Source organism: Drosophila ficusphila, unplaced genomic scaffold, assembly GCF_018152265.1.
Source record: "Drosophila ficusphila isolate 14025-0441.05 unplaced genomic scaffold, ASM1815226v1 contig_791, whole genome shotgun sequence".
NCBI classification, from domain to species: Eukaryota; Metazoa; Arthropoda; class Insecta; order Diptera; family Drosophilidae; genus Drosophila; species Drosophila ficusphila.
In genome coordinates this window covers 16,915,669-16,930,381 of record NW_025064737.1, presented here as the reverse complement: position 1 = coordinate 16,930,381, position 14,713 = coordinate 16,915,669, and the positions used below count along the sequence as shown (strand labels likewise).

At 39.8% G+C, this 14,713-nt stretch overlaps 1 protein-coding gene across 1 annotated transcript in view; it reads right to left on the bottom strand.

Annotated features, from left to right (window-relative positions):
* The window catches only part of LOC108091995 (disintegrin and metalloproteinase domain-containing protein 12), a 32,406-nt gene that overhangs the window by 5,542 nt on the left and 12,151 nt on the right, over window positions 1-14,713 (bottom strand). The window contains exons 2-5 of the mRNA XM_017191420.2: window positions 2,309-2,424; window positions 1,409-1,606; window positions 1,001-1,152; window positions 27-357 (exon numbers count right to left, since the gene is read on the bottom strand). Of these exons, the coding sequence (XP_017046909.1) occupies window positions 27-357; window positions 1,001-1,152; window positions 1,409-1,606; window positions 2,309-2,424 (797 nt within the window). The remainder of the gene's footprint in view (window positions 1-26; window positions 358-1,000; window positions 1,153-1,408; window positions 1,607-2,308; window positions 2,425-14,713) is intronic.

Below are 14,713 nucleotides of genomic sequence, written 5' to 3'. Positions count from 1 at the left end.
GCTTTTACTAAAGATTTATTACTCACCGAATTGATAATGTTGGCCAGCGTCTTGCAATGCTGGTGAACCTTCTTGGCGCTCTCCTGGAAGTTCTTGTACACCTTGTTGTCCACCACGATGACCAGTTCCACGTAACTGGAGTGCTTGTTGGCATTGTAGGGACCTCGGATCAGTTGACTGCTGTCGTCGGCCTGTCGCCTCCTTCGGAGCAGGGTTCTCTGGAATTCTCCGCCATCGAGGCGGAGTGGCAGTGCAGGAATCTCCGCTCCCAGTTCGTTATCCTCGTGGTCGTGGCTGTGATCGTCCTTGTGGCTGTCGTAGCCACAGGTGGCGTTCGTGGGATGCATGTCCTCCTGCCTGTGTGGATAACAAATCGAAGGTAATATGATATTTCCGTGGGCAACAAAAGCAAATTAATAACGGAAGTGATGATGGTGGCGCATAAACATAATGAATGGGGAGGTCAGTCATGGTTGCGGGTTTCGTTCTGGTCAGGGAACTCGGGGAAAGTATGCCCGAAACGGGCAAATATTTGTGGCCCACAAATAGGTAAACATTTGGCCAACAATCCCCTTCCGTTCGGAATTCCCCCCGAAACTCATAATATTTGCCCGACTGCCCTAACATTTATGACAAGTGAGCAAACAATATTTCGCTCGGGTCGAAAGGGGCCAAAAAACGGCGATTAGATAAGCGCCGTTTAGAAAAGAAAAGCAATTCTTGATCGGTATCTCGAATCGAGGAAGAAGCACCATATAGTTCGATTACGTGGTTTATCTTTAGCCGCACCAATTGAGGGTACTTGGTATTTAAAGCCATAAATACGTGTTTATTAAGGGGAAGTTTATATTGTCGGTATAAAGACACAACTTGAATAAAATTCAATTAGCTCACAGATTTAGGTTGAATAAACTATTTAAAATGCTGTCCATTTTTGTCACCTTCTTTTTGCTATATGCTCTGCTAACCTAATTTACTCATTGCGCACATTCCAACTCACCTGAGCAGATAGTGGTCATCCTCCAGCCGTCCGCTTCCATGGACATGGGGATGGATGAAGTACGTTTGCCTCCCATCGAAAACGATGCCACTTAGAGCACCTTCACAAGTGGAGAGGGCTACCACAGAATCCGGTCGACCACGAATGTGTCCCTGGAGGGGTTAACCAAATGAAATGGGAAATTACTTCACGCTTCAAAAGAACCAAGAACACTTGAAAAACAGCATTAGTACGTTTGAGAGTTTCAAATAAATATTAGGAATTTAATTATTAATATTTACTTTCAGTAAAATAATTGAATTATGGAATTTCGAATTTTAATTTTCAACATTCAGTTTTTTCAATACGTTCTTAAGCTGCGTTTTATATTCATTTCTTGAAGTGATTTAAAGGATGTTCCGAACTCACCTGATAGTGGCATAAATCAACCTCAGTCTTGGTGAAGTGGCGCACCACATGGCCAGCGGTGGCTGCTCCGCTGGAGGAGTTCTGGGTCCGCAGGAAATGGTTGTCGGGCAGCAGGCGATCGTTTCGCTGCAGGTCGATGGTGATTCGCTGGCCCTCGTGGGTGTAGCTCAGGCTAATGTGCGGCGCGTGAAGGCCGTCCTGCAAAAAAGAAAAGAGCAACGATGATAACAACGTTAAGAAGATTAAGCCAATTGAGTCTGGTGCGGTCGTCCCAGTTTATTTCATTTTTGCATGCTAATTGTGGGCGTGACAAAAAGCCGCGGTGCGAATGTGTAATGTCCTTTTCGCGGCAGGACTTTACAAAACTTTCACCCCCCATTTTTTGTACATGTGTGGGGTGTTGAAACTAATTAAAACGGGTTTGGTTTTTTGTTACCGCACCCACTGAATTCCACCCACTTTTGTTCCTAGGCATACCATGAATTTCGGTAAAATTTATGTGTTGCTTTATTTTCGAGTTAATTTTGATTTTCCCGTTGGAATGGCAAATGGTTGGCAATGTTCAAATTTTTAATGAATTTTAAATGGCAAAAAGTTTGGTGCTAAGTAAACAACATAAAATAAATGTTTACTCAACAAACATTTGCAAAAGTTGAACGCAGTATTTGGGAAAGGATTTAAAGAACACGTATTAAAATGTGTACCTCATGTGACTTATTATTAAATGTTACTCGTTCGATTACAAGATATTTGCCAGATCATTTAGTGCTTATAAAGATAATTCAGACTAAAGGAAAGGTTGTTATGTGTTATCACATAACGTTCCATCTGGTGCATAATTTAGCACAATTATTAGACACGCTTTACCCTTGAGTCGTCCTTGGGTACTTGGCTACTTACGGTGGCATCCAGAGTGGTGAGCAGGCTGCGCTTGGTGCGTCCATGTTGCACCTGCGGTCGTATCACAGTGTGAGTTTTGAACTCGTCGAGGACGTGTAAATAATCGGCGGTGTGAGCTGCAATAGAAGAAGGCGGGGAAAAGACTCGTTATGCTCGTTATGGCGATGTAAATGCTGTTAATTACAAACTACTTGGGCCGCACCCAGAGCCCCTCCCTTTTAGCCTTTCAGCATTTTGCTTGGAGGCGAACAAAGCCTTTTCGTGGTGTATCTAATAGGCTTAAAGTCAACGCCGGCAGGCATCCAAAACGCTGACAACTTGAGCCCGAAATTAAGGCGGAGCGAATGCCGTGCTCTGATAATCAGTTAACATGTTGCCGGGCATGTTGAGATACTCTGATAAGATTCACAGCATCGCATCGCATCGCATCACTCATCTCGGGCTTCTTGGGCCTTTTTTTTCAGGCCAGGGGCAGTGCTAAAATTAGCAAGTTCATAAATAATATTATACGAGTATACTATAGATACGGACCAGACTTTTGGACGAGCGCAGAACACGTCTAATTAATGCGAACCGCCAGACAGCGCAGATGTCTGACAACCCTGTCGTGTATCTCGCAGATACAGATGCGCTCAGCAGTTGCAGGCGGGGCAAGATACAATTGTGGTCAAGATAATAGCAAAAGGGGTTATTTCTGTCAAACTTTTGTTACCAAGCAGGCTAAATGCATGCTTGATTGGTTCTTCATTTTCTTAATTTATTATTTAGCAGCTTAGAACTAGAACTTTTAACTTAAAGTTAAGTTAAGTTGAATAATCAATATGGAGTTACAATTTTTTAGTCAAATTTAAAGAGGTATTAAATTCGCTGTTCTAAATTTTTAACCACAATCGTGTTGAGCTTGTACAAGTGGAAAAGTGGACACGCAGACCCCAGAAGCCAAATCACTCCAGTCCTGAGGCCAACACGAGAAAACAATAAGGCAAGAAGCCAAAGTTACCCCATTTCTGTCTCCCCCAAAACCACTTTTTCTCCTTTTTTATTCCAACTGCTGCAAATTCAGAACTCAGTTCTCCCTTTTCCATGCTCAAAAGTCACTCTCCAGCGCCAAATGTCACACGCGTCAGGGCTTTTTGTTTTACACGACGCAACGCGTCACAAAACGCTGAAAGTACCAAGCCATCAGAACAAAAACGAGAATCTGCTGTATTTATTTTTACCACGCCGACGTTTAACGCAAAATCATGAAGAGGCCGCCAAGTGAGTTATATATAAAAACATATATTTTTCTTGTTTACACTTTATTTATGATGCGCTCTATGGTTTATAAAGGGAATCTTTGGCTTGCAAAAAATCTCTTGGGGGTCAAAAGAGGGAACTAAAGCCAACAGAAACGAGGAAAACAGTCAATTTCAGTTTACCCAGCAAATATACATATATAAAATCAAAACTTAATAAAAATTTCCTCCTTTAAATTAAAGCAGAAACATATTTTTATAACCCATTTATTATGTGACTAACAAATGTAAATTATAAATAACATGTTCGGCATAAAAAGGGAAACAACTTTCAGACATTTAGGAACACCTTTCTATATATAGGTGATTAATGGGTTAAGCGTGATAGAATATAAAATTGCCTTTTTATTTCCCAGAACCATTCAAGTAATTTCAAAAGTGCATTGATTACAAATTATTGAATAAGCAATTCGTGATTTTTGCACTAATAAATAGGAATTTCCTTGAGGCTGTTTGTTTAGATGTTTTCTATGCAAATCTAAAATCAAATTAAATTCCAAGAAAAGCTGAATGTGTGGAATTCAGTCACTAAGAAGTGTGACCGGCAGAAGGGGCTGAGCTGGTAAAACTACTCAATGGGTGAGACATCATAAAATAGAACTAATGACTGGCAGACTAATGAAAATTCCCTTTGACCCAAATCTATCCCTTCCTTGGGCATCTGCTGGATGTATCACCATATGGAAACAGGGGAGCTTGGTGGTATTTCTGGCTTATTGTTTACGGAAAACAATTAACCCAAAGCAAACTTGAGTGATTGATTGGCTCGGAAAACTAATGAGACTTACGGCCAAGCCCATTCTCCGCATCAATAAGTTTTTCCGGCTCATGTGGGCTAACTACTTTTTCTTTTTTGGGAGAACTTTCTTAAAGCTGCAAAATAACTTTATATCTACAAGTGGGTGTCGAGTTTCTCGGCTGATAAGCAGCTGCAAAAGCGGCGATAAGGATGCACAAGAATGCATGTGTGCTGGCAATCCGAGAATCCAGGACACCCAACGCCGTGGCACCAAATTGTTGGCCAACTGGCGCCGGGAGGCGCCTCAAGGACTATTGTCCTGAAACACTCTGTCGAGTGGAAACTCATTAAAACTAGAACACAACAGAAGCACCCACGCATAGATAGCTCTCGGCAGACAGATAATTTCACAGATTCCACTGGGACAAATTACGAGGATTATTTGTTATTAGTTGGGTAAAGTAGGTTATTCAGTTTCTCATTTTAAATATTTTATTTTTGATTTTAATTAAGTTTTTAAAGATAGAAGGGATCACTTTAATGAATCGAAGTACAAAAATGCACAGCTTTTTTTCTATTTATATTTTCTTTTAAGAAGCTTTCTCTTTTTTCAGTGCAACTCTCAACAAATGGGAAATTATCACACGCTGAAACCAAGTCAAGTCGGAGTTTTGAGCCAGAGGCAAACATATGGCATAAGGGTTTCCCAGCCGAGGGTAAACCAGTCCGTCTGCCCGTCCATCATCGCACGGGTCATGCATTGAGTGATGATGGATTCCGCCGTCTAAAATAAGGAACAAATTACAACCCGATGCCGCCTCTTCCTCTCCTTTCATTTTTTTTTTGACGAACTGATGTCGTCGCGTACTTTGATGTTCCCTACATGCCGATGATGATGATGCAGAATGATGGCTGAGGATGAGGTTGCTGGCTAAGGATGTTTTGGTCTCCGGTGCCATAAACTCTGTTTGTTTGGACTTGTTTTTGTTTGCATTTTTCTCCGGGGGGCGAAAAACGGCAGGGAAAGCCCGCAGGCTTGAGACTGATTTTGATTTCGGCTCACACACATTTAATTTTATATCTCCGCCACTGCATTTGTCACTTGTCAACCCCCAAGGGGTAAACTCCGATCGGGGGAGGGGTTAATAAATAAATGTGTCCCCACTCTCCTCCAGTTCCATATAACAATCAACGGAGGCCACAAAAAAAAATGTATTAATAACTGCTGGCGTGCCATAAAAATATGAAATGAATCCAATGGCTAAAGCATTTAGTTTTTACAGTGAACTTCACATTGAACTCGGAATCGAATGGGGGGGGAATGGAAACCATTTCTACAGCTTCCCATTTGAATGATGAAAAATGTGAAGCCTTCTCGAGTGGCCATTGGGCCATTGAATTCTTCAATCATAGCCCGGGGCATTTAAATATTTTAAATTATGACTGCCGGGGGCCCGAGAAGATATGCCAAAATCAATTTGGGTAGAGTTCTTCGGGGGATTCCATCGTAAAACTTCCAACACTTTAACGCAGCCCCCGAAAAGAAGAGAAATATTAATAGAATCTCGCTGCCATAAACAGATTAGTGGAGGCGAGGGCGTGGCCAAAGGGGGCGGGGGGATTTCCACTTTGGTGCGAAGGAAAATGCATTTCTACTAATACAAAAAAAAATCGAACCGAATCGAATGTGTGCCTAATTGTTAAACAAGGCGAGCAGGAGACGATGACGTAGGTTGTGTGTTTCGGACTCGAATTCGGATTCGGATTTGGGACTTGGCTCCGATTTTGGATTTTGGGCTGTGAACTGCAGCCGAATACAAATTGGAAGTGCATACGAAAGTTTTTCCTCTTCCACCCAAACAAAATGCGTTTACTGCCGCCGCTCGAGTATAATTGAATAATAAAAAAAAAATTCAATTGTTTTTTGGTGCTCAAACGAAATTAAATGTTGAAGAGAAATTCAAAACAAACTCCCCCCGACAAACACAAACACAATTGAAGGGAAGACGACACGCACACACACTCATCGCAATTTAATTAAATTGTTTGGCTCCTAAAAGAGGGGTTCTAAATTGAAAGTACGTTGCCATGGCATAAATGTAAAAAACATTTAGAGAGAAGTTTTAAAAAAGAAATTTAAATAATTTATATGATTTTTATTGGCATGTTTATGGGAATGGGAACTATAAAGCATTGCTTTTATAACTTTAATGATTAAATCAAAGGGAGAACGAAGTGAGTTGCATATGAAAGCAATAAATATGAAATGAAATAGCTTGAAAGGTAACAAATTTATCGTTAAATAGTTCGCTTTAGATGTAAAAATTAACAATCTTACATATCATCATCTTTCGCTAAACATCTTGGCACCTACTGGGAAACACATTATGAATTCAAATCGTTTATTCATCCATTTACCAAATGGGTCAAATCCGAAAGTAGATCTCTCTCCTCCGTTTCGAACAGTAGCTTCCATCACAACACCTTTCCCCTCGATTTTCACCTGACAAAAGCCTGCAAAATCTGTGCCCAGTCAACAAATGCAACAGGCCACGCAATCTGAAGGCCAGACACGAACACCAACTGAATCTGAAACTGGGAATCTGGGTCAAACGCAAAACTGCGCCAGCGCAGCTCCGAAAACTCCAATGCGGGAGATAAGCTCCGCTGATTCAAGGTTGAACATGAGTGTATGTACACCTCTTGAGTACCCCAAAATCAGGTCAAAGTAAGAAAGGATTTCGGGAATATAGTTCTGTCTGGTTTTCAAACAGTATACTTTTTTGCATGATACTCACGTCTCACCTGATGGATTTCAGTGCAGGTGAGACTCCCAACGAGACATCAGCGAGACAGAGGGCTTCCTCTTCATATTTCATTCAGGAATACATTGTGGGAAACCTTATGCACTTTAAGACTAAGCCTGGTTTGAATTTTAATTAAAACAATATTTATTTATTATAGAAAAATTATGTAAAACCATTTTGAAACATTATGCTGCTTTACAAGTAAAACACTTTTACAGAACTTGAAAGTTTCTTTATTCTCTTCATGCTGTTAAAAAGTAGGATTTCCTTTGATTTAGATTCAAGCCTGACTTTTGCATTGATTCTGTTTCAATTTTGGTATCATAACTTATTGTCCTGTAAGCTATTTTTCCCCACATGCACATGAATCTTGTCAAAGTTCAATTGTGGCTTTGGGTTGCCTGGCTTTGGCCTGCAGCTTGTTCCTGTGCCTCATGCATGCATCAGGGCACCGTCTGAATTATTTATAAGCTGCCCTCGCCTCCACAATCCACACACCACACTCGGATCTTCCCCAGACCGCCAGCAACTACTACTTGAGTATAAATAAAACTTTGGCCTGGGCACGAAACCCAACGAAATGAAAACAAGCAAATGCAGACACGACCGGGGAGCAAACGGAATCAGAAATCAAATTGTAACTTGAGTGCGCGACTCAGAAAAGGACAAAGGAGCTAAATGGGAATGGGGGTCCACAGTCAGCCAGCCAGGCCAGCCACAAAAGCCGCTTTGTTCGAGTTGGTTTTATATTTTTTATAGCACATCCCATTGCCGGGCTTTCCATTCCGGGGCGTGAAAAGCACTTGAGCAACTGACAACCAACCGACGGAGAAGTGGGCTTGGCCAGCGGCTGAATATGCACTCAGGCAAATGAAGTAGAAGGATTCTCGATCTCGACATCTCCGCTGTCGGATTTTGGAAAACAAAAAAAAAAGAGGAAAATAAGGCGCCAGACAGGTAGATCCCGCATCCGATCAAATTAAACAAAGGTGGAGCTCCTTTTCTTTCGAATCATCCCCATGACATTCAGATTTAGTTTTTCGATTCTGTGTGGTCCAGTTAAAAACCCTGGGCATCTGTCAGTCCGAAGCGATCTCAACTTCATTTTACCGGCTTAGGATCGCTTCATTAGAAAGCCATAAAACTGGACAAAAATGTTAAGACATCTGAATAGGAAATCTATAGATCCCCGAAGAGCCCTAAGGAAATGCTCGCTCACTTTCTGAATCCACTTTCTATAAATAATGTGGAAGTCCCCAGCTCCACATCTGCTTTATTTTTGTTGCACTTTCGCTTCAGTTTGTTTCTTTATTCATTTGCCTGTTGTTATTTCCCCTCACTTGGCGGAAATTAATTGCCTACAGGATTTGTCTGGCGTTGTGCATAAATTATACCCTCGATGCGGCCATTTATATAAATCAATACCTCCGTACTTGTTGACAGGCCGCAGGCTGAAGGAATCGCTGGATACTCTGGCTAAGCAGCCGTGACCTATTTTCATGTACGTCACTGTGCTGCTGCACATTTAGTAGGTTAAGATAATTATTTAATGCCAACAAATTTGAATTTGATTGGGTTAAAAATGAGCTTGTATTAAACAGGTATTAATCAAATGTAGAAATTGAGTTGTTGTCTTGGATGCCAACAAATTTCTGTAACAGAATAGCAGCAAATTATTTTTCTGTTTTCATGAAAATAAATTCTATAACATATTAATAGATTTTGTTAAGCTGTGAGTTTTCGAATTATGTGCTACTGCCATTCTTGATTTGTATATTCCATTTGCAATTGATTGATAATAGTTTTGAGACCCATTGTTTGGCTTCCTTTTCATTAAGTCCCTCCATCAATATCGCCTGCCTGTCAATCAATCAAGCCAATTATTTCCGCAAATCGCTGGACTAAATCAGATTCACCCTCGTCTACTTAAAGCCTCCTGCCAAGCGGAAAACTCCCTAGGTGAAAACTGAACAACAAAAGATAAATAAACTCGGTTCGAGGCAATAATCTGCATTGTGCAAATTCATGGAGGCATCTCGCTGCGATTTAGATAAACATCATAAGTCTTTGCTGCACCTGCCATCTGCTCTTCTCCATTGTTCAATTCCAAACAATGGCATGACGGGTGGCCAGAACGGTTTTGGCCAGGTCAACGCTGACCATGTGCAACGGGATCTGTGCAAAATCTAATAAAACATAAAACAAAGCATCTCTTTCGAGTGTGCAACGCAGCGGGAGGATGTTGGAACTTATGCGAAACACTTCACTGACAAGGACCTTCATTCTTTATTCCTTCGTCCTTTCCCGTTTCTCCCTCCAGGCAGCAGGACCAAGGTCAAGAGCCTGGGCAATTAACACCCTGAACGCTGGCGGGTGGCATTTAGCACACAGAAATACACAGGCGGCAGTTTTCACAATTCCTCAGATTTGGCAAGTGTCTGCGAAGGTGAGGGACCACCCACGGATCTAATACCTTTCCTTGACTTTCCCAGCAGGCCACCTGCTCAACACAACACAAGTGAATTGCATCCGAAATACACTCAGAAAAAATATGTAAAAATTACATCGAAGTAAGAAAATGTATTAAGTAACAGAAAAAGGTTAAATATGAACATATCTGAAACAGACAGTATTTAAGAAGTGTTTTGTTTTTGAATATGGGAGATAATTTTAGGCTCATATTTCTCAAAAGCAAACAAGTAGAGTTATAAATTTTGTTTCTAGTGTATTGACAAGTGACAATACAAGGCAATTGCAGGTAGACACCTTTAGTTAATCCGTGAAATTTCACACCCGCTGTGGTTGATTCTCATGAGTACCAGGTAGGTAATACCAACTCGAGATTCCTGCCTACTCACCTTCATTATTTGGCAAAGGATTTGAATGTTTGCCGGATTCTCAAATCCATACCTCACCCGCTTATTTTCCTCTTTCGCTGTTCATTGTTTACTTTAGCATTAAAATTGTCAACTTTATTAACTGACCGTGTTGCTTTATGCCGGCTCGTCTCGTAAAAAAAGGCCAACAACCCAGACAGATATTGGTAATTCCAGCTGATAAAGCCAACACTATTACAACTAAAAATAGAGACTCGAACAACGAGGAAGGCCGGGAAAGACAACTTGTTGGTAAATTGCGCAGATATCACCCACTGTTCGCCTCGTCATTAACTCATAAAAGAACACAGAAATGGGCGGCAATTAAAGCTGTGGCCGAAAGGTCAACAAGTCAATGAAAAGTTTACCGTTATTGGAAAACGATACTAAATCAACAGTTTTACGGTCTGTTGTTTACTTTGCTTGAAAAGATTAAAGTTCATTAAAGAATTAGAAATGCTTGAAAAATATTTCTTTATTGTATATGCAATATTATATATTTCTCCGTCTTATAATTTTAATTTAAAAATCACAAGAATGCTTTGTTTTTAATAGCAAGTCGATGAAAATACACATTTACTTCCTAGTTACACCTCTTTGTCTCATTTGATTTATCCCATCGTCACTGTGCGATTCTTATCTCTCTTTTTAATATAAAATCTTTCAGATTTACAACATTTACAGCTGCTGTCAGCTGAGTATATAGGAAGCGAAGTGAATAAATAAAATGTCTAGCTACTTTGCGGCCACATGGTGGCATGACGATAAGTCAACAGCTGATGATCATCATGACGATGTTGCTGACCGACTGACTGACAAACTGATTGCTGAAATAAATCTCAATTGCGCTGTTTCGCCAGTGCATTTTATATACAGACTCTTTATATGCAAAACAACAATAGTGAGCAGTTTGATTTATATCAGCTGGCGCCAAGCTCAATGACAGCCCTTCAGGGCGATAATTTAAGATTCCAGCAACATTTAAAATCTTAGCAACATTCGCTTTTGTTTACAAATGGCCAACAAAGTGTAGAATTTATTAAGCCTATTAAAATAAAGTAAACAAACATCAGCTTATTGAGCAGAATATATCGATTGTGAAAGGTGCCTTACTTTAAATGCCCTACTTTAAACTTTACCCTAATAAACTCAAGTTTAGATATTTAATTTCACAAAATATTTGGTTGGATTTTAATTACTATGCATTTGCATACTGCATTCTAGTAAAAATATTTTTGTAGCTGCAATTTTTGGGAACTTGAACATTAAACTCTTCCTTTCTCTCCTCCTTGCCTGTAATTTTTTCTCTCTTTTTCCATTTTTAGCATCAACTTTACGCACAATGCGAGGAGAGAAAATTGCACATAAACACTGTTCTGGCCATATTTGGACGGCAGTGCCTCCCCCTTCCTTACATTGTTGGGGTTCTGGCCAACCGACCGACCCCCTCTGCAGTCGTATAAAATAAGTTGGCCGGCACCAAGTATAAGCTCTGGCTGCTTCTGCTGATTGCCAACATTTCCAATTGCAGCTCGCTTTGGCCTGGCCAAAAAAGGGAATAAAATGCATGGGACAAGAAGGTTGGAATTGCTCAGTGTTTCCTTTTCTCTGCGGCCATAACGGATTTTTATGTGGTCAATGATCCTTGAGAAACGCACCCGCTTCCATGGAATTCTCTTTGTTTAAGGCTCTCTGGGAACAAGAAATTGTTTGCATAAAAAGCGGAAGAAAACAACGAAAAAATGCACAGAGAAAAATACACAGGAAGGGAGGCAGATTGCTGGGATTTGTGGGCGTGTCCGTCCGGTTGCATATTGAATGGAGAATTTTTGCCATTGTCCTGCGGATCAATGGTCCTACGGATTCTTCCCTCATTGTGGCTAATGCAGGATTCTTTCGGCTCCTGCCTTTCATGTAAAATTGAATTACGTTACGGTTTCGACCAAGGGTAATTATCATCAGTTTTTGAACAGCCTCTCAGAAAAGTAGGTCACATCCACAACCAGAACCTTGGCCAAAAAGCAAGTTATGTGCCAAACTTTTATGAAAACAAACCGAATATTGGCGTATTTTTATTTCACGCCTATTCCCATTTGCAGAAAACACTTTCACATGCAAAACATGAACTATATAATATAGTAGTATATAGTATACATTCTGCTCAGTTTGTAAAGCAGTTTGTGGCCTGGCCAAAATTGATTTGGCCTGACAAAGAGGGGGCATGTTATTCCTTAATTGGCATTAGCGACGTGTCAAAAATTGCCAGCTCATTAAAATTTAGCCAACGACTTGGGTCATTAACTCATGGATTAGCCTTGACCATTTTTGGCTAGAGACCCGGCGAATTTATAAGATTTATTTGGTAAGCGCAAGCTGGAAGTTTTCTATTCATTACGCAATGAAAAGTTTATACAATAAAGAATGAGTACATATAAGTATGCAGGATATAGGAAAAGCAAATTTGATATATTATTCATATAAACTTTGAACAAGTTTAGAATTCTAAATAATACTCCAGTGGCTAATTTTGCATTATTCAAAGCGTTTTTGGGACTTCTTCTATCGAGTGTAAAGAAGAGGAAGTCAATGAACTCGTCAAACTTTAGCACAAGGCTAAACTTTTCGTCGTAAAAAGAACCCCCACATAAAAGTTCGATATCCAAGAAAAAAAGTGACTCAAAGAAAATGTTGTAAATATTTGTCAGCTGGAGGACTCTCCTTTACATGAACGAACCATGTGTACTACCAAATATTTACAGATTCATATATGCGTACATAAGCACAATACTTGCTTATCGATTTTTCTGGCTGTCAAACTTGGCTGATTTCGCTGCCATTCGCACAGACAAGATTTATGCAAACGGTAGAATAAATCTACCTCTCCATTTACCAGAAATAGTAAAATGTAGGTGGATTTAGCCAGCGAACAGAGAGAGCGAGAATAGAGAAATAAATAAGAATCAGATGCCATATCATGACTAACAGCTGTTTGGCCAAAACAAAAGGCAATAATGCGAAATGACAGGCAAGAAGTGCAACAACAACTGGCACAAAAGCTGGCAAAAAAAGGCAGCAGAAATGTGGTGATTATGCTGATGACGATTCAGGCCACAAAAATCATTTTTCTACTTTTATTTTTTGCTTCCAAATACCCTACAAAAATATATATGCTTTTAAAATGAAACATTTTTTAGACAGCCATTGTTGTTTAACTTTAATGCTGTTTGACTCATTTTCAAGACTCAAAAGAGTTTAAATCGCAAAAAAAAAACCACTTTTTGGTTAAAACAAGCTGACTAAACAACAGATTACTCCGTTTGATAAGGGTAGTGTTTTTTTTTCGCTTGACATAATAATTTGGGTGGGTTACTGTTAACTGACACAAATTCCTAGCTCTCGTTCCCAAAGTTCGCAAAAAACAAACATTAATGTCTGGCTGTAATTAAAAAAAAAGAAAGGTAGAAAGAAACCAAGGGGCAGCCTTTAATGGCGATTACCATCTGTTGTAGGTGAGTCACAACTATAAAGAGGGTCGTTCCTCCTCCGATCCGCTGCTTTTGAGCAGGAAGTGCAGTTTTATGCGACGGCTTACCTGCAAGAACAAACAAAGAAAATTATGATTAAATTAGCATTGAGGAAAAGGATTAAGTAGAGGCGGCAGACAGCCATGATGATTAATAACCACTTATTGTGCGGCGCCGCCATAATGCATCTACAGACAAGATCAAGGGGCTACAACTTTCCCAAGATCCGTCAAAATCGAGACGCACACGCGTTTCAAATAAATCATACAAATCGACTCCGCTCCAGCTTCCCATTCCCCCCCTCTAATTTTTGCCCAAAAGACAACAAATGTGAGAAAAACAAGTTCAGATCAAATAGTTTCAGTTTATTTAATGGGCGGAAAGTACACAAAAATTAAAAAAAATTACTTCAATATCATAGAAATGAGGTCTAAATTCAGTGATTTTAGTGGAGATGAAGTTAGTCCTACATTTACAAAATTTAACCCTACATTCATAAAGATACATTTTAAGAATACAAATTTGTTGTAAATTTTATTATCTTTAATAGATTTTTGACTGTTTTTCGCTTTTTGTTTTAAGTGTAGCCTCACTCTCTTGTCACCACAGCAATTAAAGCCCACAACTTGTTGTTGTTTAGCTTTAAGTGAAATCGATATCACTTATCGCATAGCGGAAAAATGGTTTCGGGTGTACATTTTTCAAGTCGAGTTTGGGCGGTCTGTGGGTTTCACATTTGCCGCTTTCCCTCCCCAGCTCCCCGCAAACTTTCCCAACCACCGACAGACAAATTTTCAAGGTCGCGCGCTCGGTTAAGTTGTGTTTTTGCGGTCGCCAATGGAGACGAGCAAAATTTTGCCAATTAACTTTGCAAAAAGCAACAAAACCAACAAAGAAGAGGAGAACGAGCACACTTCTGATACATATATATATTATATATATTATATATACATATAGAGGAAATGTATTCCGGAGATACGGTTAGGGCACCATAAAATATGCTGTCGAATTGAAAGGGCAAACAATTTTCTTTATTAAAGAAAAAAACCACGGGAAAAATTATACAAATTTATTTTAATGATGTAATTTATTTTTCAGGTTGCAAAAAAAAGTGGTGAGGTTTTGAGTTGCATGATGTTAACCATCAACATATCTGGGTCT